Source organism: Aspergillus campestris (assembly GCF_002847485.1).
Source record: "Aspergillus campestris IBT 28561 chromosome Unknown P168scaffold_9, whole genome shotgun sequence".
NCBI classification, from domain to species: domain Eukaryota; kingdom Fungi; phylum Ascomycota; class Eurotiomycetes; order Eurotiales; family Aspergillaceae; genus Aspergillus; species Aspergillus campestris.
In genome coordinates, this window is record NW_020194344.1 from 471,845 (window position 1) to 491,447 (window position 19,603).

The window sequence follows — 19,603 nt, forward strand, 5'->3', positions numbered from 1 at the left end:
AAACCGTATTACAAAAAGCGTATATCATGCTAAGGCCATCTATACATCCAGGGTTAGATAGTCTTAAGTAGTTCTTCAAAAAAAGGCACCGCGTGGGAGGAGTGAATGGTTATATTTTTCCAACTACCAACCAAACCCCTTCTAACACATCACTAATTTGAACAAAAGAAGGCCAACATAAACCGGGTTGTAAACAGCTGAATTAAAAATAAAAGAGAAAAAGAAAAAAAGAAGCGACTCTGGCGCGGCTCGAACACGCGACCTTTGGTGCCGGAAACCAACGATCTACCACTGATCTACAGAGCCTGATCTGTGGAATAATTTGTACTTCTAATTGATACATAGGCCATAACACAAAATATTGATTCCAACGCGTTAATACTGCGTGAACGTTGTGTGTATAGGTTGGGGTGGTTGGTTTGGGGGTGCGTGTTGACACTTGTTCGTTATGGTATATTTTTATCTTAATATTATTATTAAACTCTGAGAAACTCAACTAGTGTTTATGAAGGGGTTTCTCTTCTGTGTGAGAAAGAATAACAATTTCATGTGTGTAGTACTCGTATTGGGTATGGAGTTGAAGATATATTGTGGTGTACGCACTTGACAGATTGTCGAACCATGGCGGCTTTCTTACCCACCAGTATCGTCCCATCTCAATTGAAGCCTCGAGTAGTCTACCAATACATATACAAGTACCAAAAGAAGCTGTGTAACTAGGCCAGAACAACAAGAGGCCAACAATAGACATGACTTCGTTTGATTCACCGGCCATAACCCCGGTCTCAATGCTAGAGCTATATACTACACAAGAATCAATCCGAACCCACGCCCATATGCTCTAATAAAGACAAGACAAGACAAGACAAGAACTCGCGACAGGGTATTCAACAAGACAATAACAAGCACAAGGACAAAGAACTCAAGAACATGTCAAGCAAGCCAGGTCAGCTCTCTAGCTTCCGCGCAGCAGCTTCCAGCCGCGCATTGAACGCCCGCATCTGGCTCAGTAGTCCGCCTTGAGAACCGGGCGCGCGAGAGCTCACGTTCTCTGCAACGCTGCGGAGCATGAATTCTAGACCGGCGGTTGAGGGGCCAGTGTGGATTGGGGTGTTGACTTCGTCGTCTGCGGTGCGGTTCTGGCTGCGCTCGAGGGCTAGGTCGAGGCTGTGGAGGGAGTTGTTGATGGCGGAGCGGGTCTAGATGGTGGGGTTAGTTATCCCTATTATAAGAAAAGGGAGAGAGGGACTTACGGTGTTTGCGCTTTCTTCCTCGGAGTGCTTCTTGCGCACGGCGTCCATACGCAAGGCGACATCTTCCCGCTGCGCCCGGAGGTGGTAGAGCCGACTCCGCATGTCGATCATCTCTCGCTTGGCTCGTTTGAGCTGCGTGCCCAGGGTGAAATTGCCGTCGAGCATGTCGCTCAGCTCGAGGAGACGGCCCTCGAGCTCTGAGCCGTATGCTTCGACGGCCTTCCGCTTGTGCATCCATTCCGAGCGTCGCGACGCGTTGCCTTCGTTGGCAATTCCGGTGCTGAGTGTCGCAATGGTTTTCTCCAATGTCTCTCGGCAAATTTGGCTGAGCACGTCCGCTGCGTTCACGCCACCCCTGCTTGGGAGCTTCATTTTCTGGCGCGTGGAGAGCTCGTCACCTGATCCCTCTCCGTCGGATGCACCTTGGGACCCGGTGTCACCTCCAAGTGTGGCCACATTTGCCAGTCGATGAATAGTGACGGGGATTGCCTCCCCACGAGGTTGTCTGGGCTTCCGTGCGGGCCGAGGACGCTCCTCGGCAGGTTGTTCGGGAGCAGGTTCTTCGGGCTGTGCGGATGGCTGGGTGTCTTTCTTCGATGACGGTCTGCCCTGTCTGCGCTTCGTAGGTGGAGGCTGCTCAGGCTCCGTTGGCAGCTCGGGCTCCGGTTCGGCTTCCGGTTCGGCTTCCGCCTCTTGGACCTGTTCAGACCCAGGTTCTGGTTCTGCTTCTAGTTCCGGTTCCGGTTCTCGTCGACGCTTCTTGTCTTTCATAATCCGGGGAGGAGCTTCTGTAGTCTCAGCGGCCTGGAGAGTCCTCTTCGCGGGGCGGCCAGCGCGCTTCGCTGGGAGTGTCTCATGTGACTTCGCTGGAGGTTGACGCTCTCCACGCTTGGTCGTGTCATTCGGCTCAGTATCATCGGGGGTCTCGGTGTCAAGCTGCTTATTTGCCCGTTGCTTCGTGGTGCGAGGAGCTTCTGGTGTAGGGTCGCGGCTCTTGGAATTCTTGCCCCGAGCCCTCCTACCTCTGGCCGGAGGCGATGTAGTCTCTGGCCTGCCTTCAGCAGGGGAAGTCGTTTGTGATTCTGGCTCTTGATGCGCGGGCATAGATGATGAACGGCGAGGTCCTGGGCGGGTATCTGGCCGTTTCTCGCGTTGCGATCCCTTTCTTGTCGCGGGCATATCTTTTTCTGCCTGTGTCTCTGCAGCCTGCGTTTGTCGGGCATCGTCTCCCGTAGGCGTTTTTCGTAATCGCTTCTGCCGCGGGGGTACTGGAGCTTCCGCATCCACCTGAGCATCCTGGGTCTCCTGAAGATCCTCCGAGGCCTGCGTCTGTTGAGAGTCTTCTGTGGTGGGTGTTTTTCGTGATCGCCTCTGCCGCAGGGGCAATGGGACTTCCGTATTCACCTGAGCATTCTGGGACCCTTGAAGGTTCTCCGAAGGCAAGTCCACCGTCCGTGTTTGCTGTGTGTCTCCCGTTGGCAGGTCCCCCCGTGTTTGCACCGGTCGCGGGGGCGTTGGAGCTTTTGCACCCACAGAAACATCTCGAGACTCATCTGGCGATTCGGGAGGCGTTGTCTTTTTCCGTGAATCCTTAGCTGCTGGTCGGCCTCGGGCGCGTTTCGCAGGCTGTGGCTTTGGTGAAGTTGTTTCGGGGCCAGCGGTTTGTTTCTCTGGTTCAGGGGCCTGTTCTGTTTGTTGGGCAGTTTCGACGGCGGTGTCTGGTTTCGTGACATCCTGCGCCGGGGGTTCATCGGCGCTGGTACTTCTTCGCTTGCGCTTACTCCTCGTCTTATCGCCGGGCGGAGATTTCGTCCCGTTCGGTCTGAGCGACCCATTTCGAGACGATGGACTCCTTGACTTATCATTATTTTCGGTTGTCCTTTCGTTCTGGTTCTCCTGACCGGACGCTGGGTTGTCAGGTAATTCAGGAACAGCAGGCGTGGGAGCTCCTTTCGGAAGTTCTTGAGGGGCTTCTTGAGGGGCTTGAGGGGCTGTTGGAGGGGTTGCCCGAGGCGCCTCTTGAGCCGGCTGTTCTGGGCTCAATATTCTATCTGCAGCCAAAGGTTGCGCCTTTGGTTCGTCGCGTGATTCTGGTACGGCGTCCGATTTATCACCGTTCTGGAGGGGTTGCACGGTCGGCTGTTCTGTTTGGGCGGGGTTTACACTGGCAGCGGCCACCGGTATCCTGCTAGGAGGCTCTTTGGGAAATTTAGCAACAAAACAGATACTCATTTTGAAGCCTTCAAACCTACCAATCCGTTGCCTCTTGGCACTCCGCGAAAGTTCTGGAGCCTCGTTCGCGTCCAAGTCGAACGTCGAGGGCCGCGGAGGAAGAGCATTACGCGCACCCCCCGGCGTTCGCTGACTTGTCGCTTGTTGCGGTACTGTATTTTCTCCTGGAGGTGATAACGGAGGCTGTGTTGGTTGCGGAGCCCCGGTGGTTTCTAAGGGTGGAGGGGGAGCGGAGGCGATGTCAACATTGGCGGGTTGCGACGCGGGTTGCGAGGACTCCTCGGGCGGAGGCGCCAGGCCAAAAGAGAAGCCAAAATCGACTTCTTTAATCTTGCGTGTCCTGATCCAAAGAGTTGTGGGTTAGCTGTGAGTCTTCCAGGTCAACTCGTCGCGGGGTGGAAGAGGCGCGTACGCAGCTCCGCGCTGCCGCATTTGGCGGCGCTCCTCTCGATCTAGAGGTATTCGGTCAGCTCGCATCGATTGAATGGTTACTTGTAAGAGATAAGAGGGATCGTACTAGAGGCCATGATCGAGAAGTAGCGCCTTTGCCAGGCTCGACGCGCAGATACACGCGAAAGAGAGCAAAGGGGTGGTGGGGGGTTGACAAGAAGATTGTTGTGGCAGAGTTGGGGTTGTGATCGATGATGGAGAGGATGATGATCGTGGATTGCATGCCGCTCCGCCTAATCTGGTTTGGCGGCAATTCGCCCGACCTGCACCAACTCTCCATCTTCTTTCGTTCCATCCGTACTCACGAGCCCGGATCTGCAGGATTTCCCAATATTCTACAACTATCATTGGTATCTGTGTTGAATTAGTCTGCAATCTATTATATTCCCTCCCCCGGTTGCGCCATGGGTTGGTTCTGGGGAAGTTCGAACAACGACGACCCGGTCAAAAAGCTTGACCCGGGTCTCCGCGAGTACCTCGAGCACGAAGCTCCCAAGAAATATGTCCCAGCTCCCTCGTCGACGGAGTCTGCAAAGCCGGTCGATGCGCAACCGCAGCCTCAATCCTCCGCGACCTCTGATCCATCGCAACCCTCCGTGCCCCACAAGTCTCTTTACCCCGACGGCCGTTACGCCCATCTCTGGAAGAACTACAAGCCGCCACCGGAGGAGACCAACGAAGTGAAGGGCGCAGAACGCGTGATCGAGAACTATAAGAAGCGCAATGACACTGTACACCGGGCGGCGATGGAGAATTGCGCATTGGAGCATGAGGCCTTGACCTACTGTTTCCAGACCGGCAACTGGCAGAAACAGCTGGAATCCCGGCTGACTCTGTGCTCCGATGAGAATGCCAAGTTCTCCCGTTGCTTTACGACGCAATCTGTAAGTGCAGCGTGGGAGAAGTGGCTCTGTGAAGTCTACTGTGTGTGTGGGTTGGGTGGTGGTTGCTAACGTGCCTCCAGAAATTCCTCCAGGCTCTCGGATACGCCTCGTCCTTCCACCAAGATGAGGAAAGAGAAGAACGGATACAGATGCACGCCGACACGCTCTACCACCAGATGCTGAGTTACGAAGAACAAGCCAAGGAGGCCCGGAAGGCTGGTCAGGAACCCCCTCCGCTCACGTCGCTGTTCAACCCGCAGGCGCCGCCGTCGTCGCAGGAATCGGCGAGTCAGCCCGGTGCCGTGGAAATCTCCGGGGGCGAATCGATTCCCGCGGGCTTCAGGCCGCCCAAGAACTGGGAGACCCTGAGTCCGCACGAGCGGGAATTGGAGATCCGGACGCACAACGCGAACTTCGAACAGCAGAAGGTGTATGCGCAGGAGGCTTCTCCGTTCCTCAAGACCCACGAGGATAACCGAGCCAAGCGACGCGAGAAGGCCACCAGCTGGTTTGGGGAGAGAGTAGGGAACTGGATCTCCTAGGAGGTCTCTGGTGTGATTGATATCCTTGAAAATCTAACCCCTGTATTATTACCGATCTTCCACATCTTATTCCCATGATCTGTGAAAATGACTGGAGTTGTTGGTTATGATTATTATGATTATCCTGATGATTATCATTGTTTCTCCCCGAACTGCACGTAATTAGCTGGGTTATGCATGGGATAGGTAGTTTCTTGTTGTCTTCCGATGCGACCTCGGACATAATGTCAGAAACCGGAATTCATAAACCAGGATTTGAGAGGATTCCAGTGTTGAAACAGGGTCGGAGGTGATACGGACGCGGCGAGGTGGTAGTCATAGTAATCGTCGTAGTACCAGACCAGATCTCAAGAATCCGAATAAAAAGAACAATAGAAAACAGTAACAAGATACAGAACAATAAACCTTTAGGAAGTGAAGCCACCATTACTGCATTAGTTGCATGGGTGGATGCAGAGACGCTTATGGTTCAATCGCCGGGCGCATTTTGACGCCAAAGCCGGCACGAGCTCATTCATCCGATCCATTCATCGTTCATCCATTCGCTCATCTTGGATCACAGTCGACTACACTTCCTATTGTCCCCTGTGATTGCCCCATTTTCTTCACTTTCTTCTCGCTATTCTCTTTGGACTTTCCCCTTGGATTGATTGGCTCTTTGTTTGGTCCCTCGTCCATCTCCAATTTATACGCCAATTGCTTGCTTGTTCCCCACCCCTCGAACGGCTTTCACGCTCCCCAAAGACATTTTCCCTTCGACTCTTCCTCGACTTCCTGACTGTGCTTCTTTCACGTCTCTCGAGATCTACTGGATATAGCACCTATATCGTCGGCGAGAACGTTTTCGAGCCACCAGGGCCGTGTCGTGTGATTTCGCCATAAGCAACCGTCTTGGGGAGCCACCCGTGGAGCTTTCGCGCTCACCATGAAGGCTACCCCGTTGCTGATCGCGTGGCACAACGATAATGCCCCGATCTATTCGGTCCATTACGACCCCAATGGTAAAGGTCGTCTGGCGACGGCTGGAAAGTACGTGGCAATTTGTTCCCCTCCCCCTCCAGATCCGTGAGATCGGAAGGCTGATACGTCCTACTTTTCTTACAGTGATAACAACGTTCGAGTGCGCTTCCCTCGTTACCCCGTCCATCCCTTCCCTCCGTGCCTCGATCTTTCTAACTAGGAATCCTGGAATAGTTATGGCGAGTCGAATCGACTGGGGAGGACAGAAAGGTCACGTATCTGAGTACGTTGATAAAGCACACCCAAGCTGTCAACGTGGTGCGCTTCAGCCCGAAAGGTATGGCTGGTTCGGTCGAAATACCCTCTGGGAGATGGAAATTTGCTGGAGACCCTTGTCTGACACCTTCTAGGCGAGATGCTGGCATCTGCCGGGGATGATGGTAACGTGCTCCTTTGGGTTCCGTCGGAATTGCAGACCCAGGGTGGTCTAGGCGAGGATCACTCGGATGATAAAGAGACCTGGCGAGTGAAGCACATGTGTCGTTCGTCTGGAGCTGAGATCTATGATCTGGCCTGGTCGCCGGATGGTGTTTTCATTATTACAGGCAGCATGGATAATATCGCCCGGATATACAACGCCCAGACCGGTTGGTTCGCCCTCGACTGCGTCGGAGAGATCCCCTCCCTTGTGAGTGCCGTTGGCTGATGGTCGAAACCCAGGACAAATGGTGCGACAGATTGCGGAGCATTCGCATTACGTGCAGGGCGTCGCGTGGGACCCTCTCAACGAGTTCGTGGCGACGCAGTCATCGGATCGATCCGTGCACATCTATAGTCTGAAGACCAAAGACGGACAGTTCACCCTGACGTCTCACGGAAAGTTCTTGAAAATGGACCTGCCGGCCAAACGAATCTCGTCCAGCAGTCCGGCTCCGCCAGACCTTTCGATCCGATCCCAACCTCCTCCGAGCTCAGCGATCATCGCTTCCCCCGCCTCGTCGACTCCAGGAACCCCGATGGCTTCGAATCTGCCCATGGATCCGCCCCCGGTATCGCATAGCCGCCGCTCTTCTTTCGGCTCCTCGCCGTCGATTCGCCGTTCTGCATCCCCTGCGCCGTCGCTGCCACTGCCCGCCGTCAAGCCGATGGAGCTTCCATCCCCCAATTTGCTGGGCGGGCTCGGGACCCGGAACTCCAATATCTACGCCAACGAGACGTTCACGTCTTTCTTCCGCCGGTTAACCTTTGCTCCCGATGGGAGTCTCTTGTTCACGCCCGCAGGGCAATACAAGACGTCGCACTTATCCGCCACAGATCCGTCCAAAACCACGGACGAGGTCATCAACACGGTGTACGTCTATACGCGCGCGGGGTTCAACAAACCGCCCATCTCCCATCTTCCGGGCCACAAGAAGCCGTCCGTGGCTGTTAAGTGCTCGCCGATATTCTACACCTTGAGACAGGCGCCCCAGGCGGTCCGCCATATCACCTTAGATACCTCATCCGGAGAAGAGACTTTCGCCTCTCTGCCTGACCCCGTGGTCAGCTCCGCGAATGGCACTACTGCGATGGAGCCGCCTTCCTCGACACCCGCCACCGATTCCTCAAAAAGCATCAAGGGCGAGGGAGAAGCCGCGCCTAGCCCCGCACCTGTCTTCTCCTTACCCTATCGCATCGTCTATGCGGTTGCGACCCAGGATGCTGTCCTCGTGTATGATACCCAACAGCAAACGCCGATTTGTGTCGTCAGCAACTTGCACTTTGCCACATTCACCGATCTCACATGGTAAGTCCTCTAACGTTCGGAGTTTGCCCTTTGTCATGCTCTAATCCACTATCACCAGGTCGAATGATGGCCTCACGTTGATCATGAGCTCGTCCGACGGCTTCTGCTCGACTCTCTCTTTCACCTCTGGCGAACTCGGCCAGCCATATACAACTTCGAACCCGGCAACCCCGCAGGTGAAAACCGGCGCACCATCTACCACCCAAGCGCCCCCGCCAACGCCGGCGACCTCTGCCGCGAAACCGAGTCCGGCCTCCACCCCTGCTCCTGCTGTCCCGGCACCGCCAGCGAGCCCAGCACGCTCGAACTCTGTCTCTTCTGTTACAACCCAGTCCACATCCCAACCACCAAACCGGGTGGTCAACAACCCGACCCCTACTCTCGGCTCCGTGCCACTGGTGACAGCAACTCACTCCTCCCAACCCCCAACTCTCCCGCTCACCACACCCCCGGAGACGCCCTTACCCACCCCCCAAGGCGCATCCAACCAGCAGAGCGTCCTGGGAAAGCGAGCCAGCGAGCCAGAGAAGGAGGCACCCAAAGAGCAGACCTCCGACCCACAGGTCCAACAGCCGCCCAAGAAACGGCGTATCGCACCAACGCTCGTGTCAGCTGGCAACGAAACCCCTGCTCCAAAGGACCAGCCCCCAAATGCAGACGGCGGTAACTAGACGCACCTACCCTTCTCAAGAAAAAGTACCCTCTCCCACTCTCCTCATCCAGTGCAAAACTCCGAATCATTTCTTCGAGTCATGGCGAATGACCCCGTGTGCGCGATACCTTTTGATGATTTATGCTTGTTTCTTTCTTCTTTTTCTTCCATTCTCCTTCCCCCCCTTCCGCCCCCCCTCCCTTTTCGGTTTATCCAATCCCATAGGAGTAAGCACCGATACGATACCTAGGTCCCTTAATCTGTTGGGGGGGGGGGAAATAAGGGGGTCATCGATCCGAGATTTTGGTAGACGTGGCCGGTCTGGTTGTTCTATTAGTCTTTTTATTACTGTGCGCTTTTATTCTATCCCTGGCGTCTTGACTTTATTTTGTGTAATCAACTACGAGCCTCCTTTTATCGCACCTTTGTTATCTTAAGGTGTACTGTCTTCTCTTTTATGGCAGGTTTCATACGCGTCTCTCTCTGCCTCTATAATATCGCCCTCCCAACCGCAGCATGAGATCCCTACATTCCGGAATCGATGAAAGGGGGGACACTTGTTGACAAGCTTCCTTCTTTGGTTGGTCATTGATGTTGTACAAGCCTGTAGTCCTGGATGAACGTTAATGATACGTGCCCAAGTTAGGTTTAGTAAGTGAGCGGTGGTGGTGGTGATGGTGGTGGTGGATTGATGGATGTCTACGAGATGACTGTGCATCGATTCTTTTCCTTTATTTTTCCTTTTCTGGATGTGTATGACGGTGGTAATTCTGGTCGCGATACTCCTTTGTTTAGAGCCACAGCGTTTCCCGTCCTACAGACTATATGATATGTTTGGGGTTGATTGCATATATGGATCTGGATGTGCTGGGATGGTGGGGATGGGTTGTTTACTTAGTTACCTGCCTTAGGTAGGTACCATATTGGAAGAATCGTATTGGTATTTGATCTTCTTAGTTCCTAGCAGGCTAGATCGAGTATCCTTACGTACTTGAGGGCTACTATGCTGGATGATACTGGCCTGGTGTAGTCATCTTACCTCCTATCCATTTATAACTTCAATAACATTATGAAAAACGAGAAAAAAAAAATGGATTAACGCACACAGACTATCTAGATCTATGCCCTAGCCAAGCCATCCATGTTCAATCCATACCTAACACACATGTAAGAAAAGTAGCATGAGAGAGCAAAGAAGGCTGTTGAATTGAGAAACAGAAATTGCTACACATGTGGTCGTCTTTCATGATCGTTGTCATCATCATCATTATCATCATTATCATCGACTCGTGATAGTCAGCCAGATACTTAGATGGGTAGATTGAGTAGATACGAGTGATCTCTTGCTTCTTCTGCCCACCGTGCACGGTAAAAGGAGGCGAGTGAGTGGTGAGTGAGGGTTTCAAGAGATGGGACCGACTCCTCCAAGCAACGGATCGTCTCTATCAAGAGGTCAAGGCATTTACGACAGCGGCCAGGGTCACATTATCGGGCAGCACAGCTTTGGCCTCGGTGGCGTGGGCTCCCACGGCGAGGGTTGTCACGCTGTGGATTTTATCTCCCGAGAAGGAGTTGTTGTTGGCCCACCGGAAGAGAGCCTCGTCACTGCGGGAGCCACCGACCACAAAAAGGAAGTCTGGGAGACGGGGGAGCGACTCTAGGATGGACGCTGCGGCTTTAGCCTTGGTGACGTCTAGGGGTTCCACGGTTAGGAGGCCCTCGGTGAGCACGACGCGGATCGCCTCGCTGCCGCGGGAGCCGTTGACCTGGTCTGCCAGCTCGGAAACCTGCCGCGTTGCGACTTCTGGGTCCTGGGCCTCGTTGTACCAGAAGTTTAGCAAACAGCGTCGTTCTTCAAATCGGCTGCCTTCGGTTCGCTCGTGGTAGTACTGTAGGACCTTGCGGATGCCATTGCGCCAGTCCTTGGCCTTCTCCAGGTCTACTAGGGTCTTCCAGTACGTCGAGCCGATGTCGCGCTTGAAGCATCCGTTTTCGGCAATGTACCCAACACGCGTGGAGAGGTCTTGGAAGACAAGCTCTAGCTGCTCGGGGCTTTTGTCGCTGGTCACATATATTAAGTTGTTGGGATCAAGAAGTAGGTTTTTAGCCACGGAGATCAAGTTAGCAGCGGGTGGTTCCATATTGGGGGAAGTGACTGCGCTTTCTTCAAAAAGGAATAATCGATAGTTAGTCTTGTCATATGCCTCCTTGAGATCTACCGTGGAGAGCGACGAGATCTGGTGAAGTTCGCGAGATAATTGCGTTCTGTGAGCTGTAGTTAGTGCGCCCTGAAATGTGTGATACCAGGCAATCGCAGTAAAGGGGGTCTTCTTCTCGAGAAGATATCCCCAGTTACGCTGTTTCTGTTCCGGCGACATCTCTAATGCCCGGTTGATTGCCTCGGCAACTTCGGTATAATCCCAAGGGTTCACTAGCATCTCGTGTCCTTGGAAGATCGACGCACTACCGGTGAACTCGCTGATGATGAGGGAACCATGGCGCTGGGGGGCAAGCTTCCCGTCTTGACAGTGTAGATAATCGTGACTCATAAGGTTCATACCTTCTCTTAAACTGGTGACTAAGAAAATTTCGGCGACGCTCATGAGCGCCAAGAGCTGGGAATAGCTGGTATCTTGCCTCAGGAAGACCAAGGGCTGATGGGTGAGAGTTGAGTAGGAAGAGTTGACTCTCATGGCAATCTGGGAGACTTGTGCCTCGAGTTCGGGCATTTCTGATGCCGAGGCAACTTGGATCAGAACGACCTAAGTGGGTCAGCTTCCTGTTTGGAGAGGGGACGGAGGGTCTTACGTTTTGTCTCCATTTGGGGTACTTCTTCAGAAACAACTCGTATGCCAGAAGCTTCTGTTTGATACCGCCTGAAGCATCCAGTCGGTCCCGCGCGATGATCAAATGTTTTCCCTTGTACCGGGAACTAATATTGGTAATCCAATCCTTGACTTCAGCAAACCGGCGCAACTCGTTCAGCGCTTCGACATCAATACCCATGGGAGTCGTCTTGACATGAACGAGACGGCGCTGAAGTTGTACACCGTCGACGGAAACCTCTAGACGGAGAAGGCGACTGCAGGCTTGGAGGAAGTGGTGGCAATACTCATCCGTCTGGAAACCGACCAGATCCGCACCGAGAAGACCATAGAGCAGCGCCTCTCGCGAGTTGAGACACCGAAAAACTTCCGAGGACGGGAAGGAAGAGTGCATGAAGAAGCCAATTTCAGCTGTGGGAAGTTTCTCCCGCAGCAGCGAAGGCAACAGCATAAGGTGGTAGTCGTGGACCCAAATGCTATCGCCAGGGCGCCAATGGGCAATGATGGTTTGGGCGAATGCCTCGTTGACCTTGACGTACTGTTTCCAGGCATAGTCGTCATATTCAGTATGTCGGGGGCTCTCCTGCATCTGATAATGGAGCGCTGGCCATAGCATCATGCGACAGAAATGGCTATAGTGTCCTTCGAATTCGCTATCACCGACGAAGACCGCCAGCGACTCGAATGCATCCCCCAACATCTCCGAGATACTGGCACGAGTTTCGTCTTTAAGTGAATCGGTCGGCATCCCCAATGTGCCAACCCACCGTTTATCAGGGAGGAACCCTGACTTTTGTGCAATCTTGACGGCATTGCGGAGGCCGCCGTTGCCCTGTTCGGCTGCCTTGACAGCCCAATCGACGTCGGAGAGAAGAGCACGAGGACTTCCGTAGTCCTCCTCCGAATCCGGCGTTGGCAAAGGGTCGAGAGAAGTGTCAATCTTCATGCCATCACCTGAGCCAGGACGGCTCAGAATAGAGGACTCCGGATAGAGCGACGCCTTGGAGCGTGGCTGGTTGAACTTCCGGCTTTGACCCCATGAGACGTTCCGCGGTTCGTTGGGACCCGGTCCATTGGGATCATCCGCCAGGGGAATCTCGCCTGCCGAACGTGAGGCATAGGGCTTGAAGATTCTCTCATCTTCTGTGGTCGCACCCGGCGTGGGAGAAAGGCTATATGCTTTGGAGTCGCGTCTCCGACGAGCTTCCGCCAAGCGTCCTATAATCTGGTCGCTTGCATGTGCGTGGCTTACGGATGACAGGCGACGAGTACGTTTGAGCTCAGTCGCCTGAAAGTCGATGGTATAAGGAAGAAAACTATCGAGAACGATCAGTGATTCCTGTTATCACCAGAGGCAAGGGCGCATACACTGAGGCGATAAAGACTGTCATTGGGCCGGTGGGTCGGATAATCGATCCCTAGATTCAACGGTGTCTTATCGGTCTGGTAGTCTCTACCGTTCAAGGGGGTGGTCAATCGAGAAGAGCACGAGGATCCCGAGTTTATAATAAACCTGTCGTTAACGCGGACCAAATGATGGCACTGACGATCGTGATGACGATGATAGATGATTAAGAGCCATTTATCTAAATGTCTCACAGAGCGAGAATGTCCTGGAAATTAGTAGGCAATTCGACACCCGCAGCACGGTCCAAAGGGTCACGGAAGGACAATGGCAAACATGAATGATTGGGCCATGGAACCCTGCAAGCTTTCCGTGAAACATCCGAAAGAAACAAAAAGAAAAGCGATCTAGGCACCCGAGGGAAAGACATCATGAGGGGAGTGAGGGGTATGAAAGTCTAGGCATGGCTGGCAAAGAGATGCAAGTTTGTATATGGGGAAAAAGACATTGTATATAGAATCCACTCGCCAATGAACGGTGCGATTTCCATCCAGGTAGTGTTACCAGACCATGTTCTAACCTCCTGTAAGCCACTAAAAGGAACCTAGACTTGCCTGCAGACTGATTGATACCCTGGCCAGATCCGGAGAATCAACGGTCTCCACCACGCTAACCCGCAACCAGAATCGGAGACGGAGACGGAGATGGAAGGGGAGGAAGTTGCAATTGGAAGGTTTGAAAGAAGATGGAAGAATCAGAGATAGAGGAGGACAAAGGTGATAGAAAGGGAGAGAGAGACAGAAAGACAGATGGTGAGAGAGTGAAGGTAAAGTAGTTGAAGTGGTGATGGTTGTTTTAAAGGAGGAAAACAAGGGCGATGAATGAAGTGCATAAAAAGTCACTGACTTTGACCCCACTACATTCTTTCATTCTACTACCCTCTCTATCTACTACCACTTTATCTGCTTCATCTTTCTAGATTGTATCTCTTTTCCATTCTCTCTCTTACATACTATATCACAACCTAATTTGTCTCCATCTCAACATCACAACGCTACTATATTATACGAATCACCTGACTCTCCCACCCCTCTGATCTACACCGACTGATATCTCTCGTGGGTTCCGTCCTACCCTCATGCCATCCATAGTCTCTCCGTCAGGCAACTCTCGCCTTCTGATCGTCTCGAATCGTCTCCCAATTACAGTGAGACGGTCGGAAGGCGGTAAGTATGAATTCTCCATGTCATCTGGTGGCCTGGTGACCGGGTTGAGCGGCCTCTCCAAGAGTACAACCTTCCAGTGGTTTGGCTGGCCAGGCCTAGAAGTGCCAGGGGACGAGGTCGCGTCGGTGACACAGAGACTGAATGACGAATTCAATGCGACGCCGGTATTCATGGATGACACATTGGCTGATCGGCACTACAATGGCTTTTCTAGTATGTGTTGAACCCTCCTGTTCGACAGCCAATCCCGTGATGGTGGGAGCTGATGCTGACGCCCCCAGACTCGATCCTCTGGCCTCTCCTGCACTACCATCCCGGGGAGATCGTTTTCGACGAAGGGGCCTGGGATGCTTATCGCAAGGCCAATCGTCTGTTTGCGCGGACCATTGCTACCGAGGCACGGGAGGGAGATCTGGTGTGGATCCATGATTACCACCTTATGCTTCTGCCCCAGATCCTCCGCGAGGAACTGCGGGCCTTGGGCAAGGAGAACGTCCGCATCGGTTTCTTCCTGCACACCCCGTTCCCCAGTAGCGAAATCTACCGCATTCTACCCGTTCGGGGCCAACTTCTCCGGGGCCTCTTGCACTGCGAGTTAATCGGGTTCCACACTTATGACTATGCTCGCCATTTCTTGAGCAGTTGCACTCATATTCTGTAGGTTCATCTGCGGGTACTAACTGTGCGACATGAGCTGACGGTACATAGAGGGCTAGTGACCACTCCTAGCAGCGTAAGTTTTAAGGGTAGATCGGTCGCCGTGGGGGCCTTTCCAATCGGGATTGACCCCGACAAGTTCACCGAGGGCCTGAAGAGCCCCAAGGTTCAGAACCGCATTGCCAGCCTAGAGAACAAGTTCAAGGGCACTAGGCTGATGGTAAGCGTGGATCGTCTCGACTATATCAAGGGGATCCCGCAGAAGCTGCACGCCTTAGAAGTCTTCCTCTCCAACCACCCGGAATGGGTAGGCAAGGTCGTTCTGGTGCAGGTGGCTGTCCCAAGTCGCCAGGACGTGGAGGAATACCAGAACCTGAGAACGGTTGTCAACGAACTTGTGGGGAGGATTAACGGAAAATTTGGTACGATATACACTGATGACCGCTTCGGGGGGTAGTAGATACTAATGGTTAGTACAGGAACGGTGGACTACATGCCCATCCATTTCATGCACAAGTCCGTCAACTTCGACGAACTGATTGCGCTGTACGCCGTCTCTGACGCCTGCATTGTCTCGTCGACGCGCGACGGAATGAACCTCGTATCGTTCGAGTACATCGCCACGCAGCAGGCACGCAAAGGCGTCCTAATTCTGTCGGAATTTGCGGGGGCCGCGCAGAGTCTGAACGGGAGCCTCGTCGTCAACCCCTGGAACACCGAGGAATTGGCTGCCGCATACCAGGAAGCGGTCTCAATGAGTGATGGTGAACGCGCCGCGAAGTTCGGCAAGCTCTACAAATACATCTCCAAGTACACCAGGTTAGTCGTCCGAGTTACATCCGCCGGTCGAAAGATGACTAACTTGCATAGCACTTTCTGGGGGCAGTCTTTTGTGGCCGAGCTATCCAGAGGCTCATCATAATAATTCTCTGGCTTTTCTTCTTCCTCCTTCTTGCATTTAATTGAGATTTGTGCGGGCGAAGCCACAGGAGCGGATTAGCTCGTGCAGATAGCGTAGCACATGAGCGAGTTCAAAGATAGATTCTAGCATACATACAGTCATTCACCATACACAGACCATCTAAAGTGATTTGCAAGACAGGAATTCTTATGGCACTATCACTTCAGTCCCCACAATCTTCAATTTCCAGTCCCCACCCGGTGACGAAACCGACAGTCGTCCGCCGTTAAGCCAGTCCATAGCAGCCAGTGATAGTCATCATGAACAACCAACCCATGATCTTCAAAGCGCAACCATTACACCTTGCAGCCTTTATGCCCTATCTCGTCATCCGGCCGATCGATCGGCATCTCAGTCTACGGAGGATCATTCAACCGGTAGATCAAAATTTTGAGAGTGCTGATCTGCGCGTATCATCCCTTGTATATGTACCGCTTTGAGATAGTTGATTGATTCATAAATATGGGGTCACCGTATGAGATGATCCATGAAATTATCCAATGTTTTTATTTCTCTTCTTTTACCTTTTTTTTTTTTTTTTTTTTTCTAACACGAAATACCACGACGGTGGATCTCACAGCGAGGAATCTTCACGGACGAGTTGAATATGCTTCTATGTATACATCCAAGACATTCCAAGACAGCATTCAAGACAAAACAACGCAAGCAAGCAAGCAAGCAAGCAAGAAAACAACTCACCCTCCAACCACGGGGATCGCGCATACACACCGCATAGCCATCTCCTATCTCATTACGAAGCATACTTTATTTATCCCCGACTTACAATACCAACAGACAGTGGAGAACATCCGAATACTCAAGCAATAGCCAAGCAAGTCCACCGACATATGTATTCCACTATGACGCAAGACTGGATCAACAAACTAGTAGAAAGAGAAATGCCGATTTCGTCATCGCGAGGCCAGTATGCGTCTATCCAGTATCCACTTACATACCCACATACATGTTACATACAGAGACGTATCGGGTTTTCGGGATAGGGTCTTTTAATAGGTGTTGATTCCTGCTGTTTCTTCAGACCAGGAAGGGAGGCAATCAATGGGAGCCACAGGTGAGGAGACCGGATGTATTGATAGGTATTGTCTTTTACCATATAAGATATATAGTACTATTGAAATCTACTTGGACTTGTAGATGACTTTAGGGACAGCGCTGTATGTAACTTGCCTAGGGCTTTTAGCTGGATTATGACACTTCACAGCATACGTTCGATATGAATTGGGATTTGGATCAAAGTCACCCAATAGTTATAGTAATTGATTAAATTGAACACATATCACAGTGTTTTCCATTGATAGTTTCTCCCAACGCCGCAGCCCTTAACGATACCATTTCTCAGGTTGGCGTCGGCTATAGATTGCTTCCAAAGAGACATGTCCATTTGACACCCACTATGGTAGTAAAAAATGCAATCCTTGATCGTCCAAATTGTAGTAGCATCTAGTCTAGATGATGGGGGGGGGGGGAGATCCATAGTAGGGCCTCTTATGAGCCCCACCTTGATAGTGAATTCCAGAATGTCTATTTTATGGATGTCTATCTTGTACATGTAGGTTGAACTCAAAAGTCAAATCCATAGATGGATGTTTTGTGGTTGGCGGCATGGAACTCCAGGCCAGCGCTAAACCCCCCGGGATTCCCCACACGGGATCGACCCCGTGATCGCCGCTTTGTACAAATAGACTTCGCCCATTGTCTTTCATATCATTTTTCATTCTATAACCATCCACCAGCAAATGCACTGGCCTCTCCGTAGTCATGGAAATACGCCAGCCACAGTCATATCGGCAACCGATCCTACAGCCTCTCGCGATCTGGTCTCATCTATAGCCTCCAAGATCCTATACCCCTCCCATGGCGGACGGGGTCATCAAGTCGAGCGGTCCTCGTTCGGCCTGCGACCGCTGTCGAGGCCAGAAGCTGCGATGCATCTGGGAAAAACCGCTCGCAGCAATGTCGCCGCTGTGACCGGGCCAAAGCCGTATGCACCATTCCGCGAGCTCATGCCATGGGTCGTCCACCGCGTCAATGTACCAGCGCACCAAGACCACGACGACCCGTACCAGCACGACCGGAAAGAGAATTACTCGGCACAATAGTATCAGCAAGATATCATAAATAATATATGCGAAAGTCCTTCTATTTAAAGTATAGCAGGGAGAAGGATAGCATTAATAACAAGCATAGACTTGCTCACACCAGGCAGGAGGGAACCAGCGCTGTTAGAATCGCCGTCATCGTCGGAATCAGAGTTGTCTTTACTATCCTCGATCGCTAAAAAGTTCAAACACAAGTCAGACACGCATACACACATAACGGGAAAGGATCTAGCTTGGCTTACACAGGGCTAGACAATGACTCTGCAAACCCTTGAGGCGCTTATCCAGACCATCTAGCTTGTTGCTATTATCCTTGTACTCGGAATGGGTGCACACGTTCTTGAAGGCACTGTCCAGGTCGCTCACACCGGTCATGGTGGAGGAGATGATCTTTTTGATTTTGGGCTTGCACAGACAGTCATCGGTGGCCTTTTCAGGGGCACCACACTCCTTGTCCACAACGCCATCTTTGTAGAAGATGTTCATGGACTTCTTTCATGCAGTTGGGAATGTCACCCATGACGTCGTTCCAGGTCTTGAGATAAGCGTAGGTATCGGTGTAGGCATCGGCATTGGCAGCAGCGGCAACAGAGACGAGGCCCAGGACAGTGACAGGGAGGAGACGCATGATGAAATTATATCAATGTGTAGAGTTCAGTAGATAGAGAATAGTCCGGTAGAAAGGAAAGAGTTAGCTTGAAAGATAGATAAGCGAGAAGACCGCAGATTCTGATGGTCTTATAAGTCCTTTTTTACTCACTCAGGCACTAGAGGCTCAAGCCAAGCAGACCCCATCACCATCCCACAAAATCGCTATGGGAGGCGTTGAGATTAAAAGCCTGCGCTAGAGATGAACTAAATGCTGGGCATGATACCACCTCAGGATCGCGGGGGAAAGGGAGCTAGTCTCATTTGTTGATTCCTGGCTTGGATCTTTCCCGTCGTGCTCTAAGCCACTTTATTTCTCACTAGCAGGGTCTGATTGTGTCTGCAATCTCCACCCTTCAGTCAGTCAAAACTTAAGACAAGGCTGCAATACGCCGGGGCTGGATTTCCATGGCACTTCATTCATCAGGCGCTAGCAGCTCTGCTTGCAAGTGGCCCGTGTTTGGTGGTCCTGGCTTGAGTTGACGAGGCAGAAGTGGTGATTGATTCACGGGAGGAATGGAATACACCGGTGGTGAAGTTAGATTTGATAGCCTGGTAGCATTCATCGTCAAGACGTGTGTACGATTTACATAAGATTTCTTGATCTATGCCGTTCTTGCGTGAGAAAACAGCAGCAGATGATCCAAGGGAAGTATATAAACATGAGATAAGATTATCAAAAGCTTCAAGTCTGTTATAAGAATATTATCTTTATTATAAGTTATAACTAATTGATTCTTTAGTTAGAATTAACAGAGTTCTGTTTACTTTATCAAGAAGAAAATCTGAAAATATAGATTTATTTAATAAATATAAGCTAAGCTCTAGAATATTATCAGCTCTATTCATTATCTCCAATCCACAAAAAACTAGAGATTATTACTCTTAAGAACCTGTATTAATAGTTAGTCTCGGAATCAATCAGGACAATCTACTGTCCTAAATATTTCTAATGTGATAAGCGAAGGGCGAAGTAAGTCAGGTCTTATTGCGTACATGTACAAAATGGTATATGAAAGAGTAGCTGGCGAATCGAACTAGCTTTATACTCAACATTGATAG

At 51.6% G+C, this 19,603-nt stretch overlaps 6 protein-coding genes and 1 non-coding gene across 7 annotated transcripts; 4 read left to right on the forward strand and 3 right to left on the reverse strand.

Moving 5' to 3' along the window:
- Positions 1–234: 234 nt before the first annotated feature.
- On the reverse strand, positions 235–306 carry P168DRAFT_t132. Its single transcript has one exon. It is a non-coding gene; the product is annotated as a tRNA-Arg (tRNA).
- Positions 307–757: 451 nt separating this feature from the next.
- Positions 758–4,073, reverse strand: P168DRAFT_291685 (uncharacterized protein). Its single transcript, XM_024837457.1, has 5 exons — positions 4,003–4,073; positions 3,898–3,937; positions 3,506–3,825; positions 1,254–3,451; positions 758–1,199 (listed from the first exon to the last, which is right to left on the reverse strand). The coding sequence occupies exons 1-5, from the start codon at positions 4,010–4,012 to the stop codon at positions 948–950; spliced, it is 2,820 nt and encodes a 939-aa protein (XP_024691132.1). The 5' UTR covers positions 4,013–4,073; the 3' UTR covers positions 758–947.
- Positions 4,074–4,237: 164 nt separating this feature from the next.
- On the forward strand, positions 4,238–5,599 carry P168DRAFT_328584 (uncharacterized protein). The gene is made up of 2 exons (XM_024841367.1): positions 4,238–4,819; positions 4,900–5,599. The coding sequence occupies exons 1-2, from the start codon at positions 4,340–4,342 to the stop codon at positions 5,359–5,361; spliced, it is 942 nt and encodes a 313-aa protein (XP_024691133.1). The 5' UTR covers positions 4,238–4,339; the 3' UTR covers positions 5,362–5,599.
- A 438-nt stretch (positions 5,600–6,037) lies between these two features.
- P168DRAFT_186048 (putative chromatin assembly factor 1 subunit B) lies at positions 6,038–8,985 on the forward strand. Its single transcript, XM_024832977.1, has 6 exons — positions 6,038–6,390; positions 6,466–6,481; positions 6,556–6,658; positions 6,732–6,968; positions 7,042–8,107; positions 8,166–8,985. Exons 1-6 carry the CDS (start codon positions 6,287–6,289, stop codon positions 8,776–8,778), a joined length of 2,139 nt encoding a protein of 712 aa, XP_024691134.1. The 5' UTR covers positions 6,038–6,286; the 3' UTR covers positions 8,779–8,985.
- A 1,219-nt stretch (positions 8,986–10,204) lies between these two features.
- Positions 10,205–12,975, reverse strand: P168DRAFT_320108 (trehalose-6-phosphate synthase; the record flags this gene model as incomplete). Its single annotated transcript, XM_024840337.1, has 3 exons — positions 10,205–11,521; positions 11,568–12,900; positions 12,953–12,975. 3 exons carry the CDS (start codon positions 12,973–12,975, stop codon positions 10,205–10,207), a joined length of 2,673 nt encoding a protein of 890 aa, XP_024691135.1.
- Positions 12,976–13,715: 740 nt separating this feature from the next.
- P168DRAFT_186067 (glycosyltransferase family 20 protein) lies at positions 13,716–15,884 on the forward strand. The gene is made up of 5 exons (XM_024832978.1): positions 13,716–14,368; positions 14,437–14,812; positions 14,864–15,234; positions 15,292–15,631; positions 15,683–15,884. The coding sequence occupies exons 1-5, from the start codon at positions 14,068–14,070 to the stop codon at positions 15,732–15,734; spliced, it is 1,440 nt and encodes a 479-aa protein (XP_024691136.1). The 5' UTR covers positions 13,716–14,067; the 3' UTR covers positions 15,735–15,884.
- Positions 15,885–16,832: 948 nt separating this feature from the next.
- On the forward strand, positions 16,833–17,893 carry P168DRAFT_283316 (uncharacterized protein; the record flags this gene model as incomplete). Its single annotated transcript, XM_024836039.1, has 5 exons — positions 16,833–16,845; positions 16,929–16,948; positions 16,996–17,046; positions 17,077–17,190; positions 17,528–17,893. The coding sequence occupies 5 exons, from the start codon at positions 16,833–16,835 to the stop codon at positions 17,891–17,893; spliced, it is 564 nt and encodes a 187-aa protein (XP_024691137.1).
- Between the last annotated feature and the right edge of the window lie 1,710 nt (positions 17,894–19,603).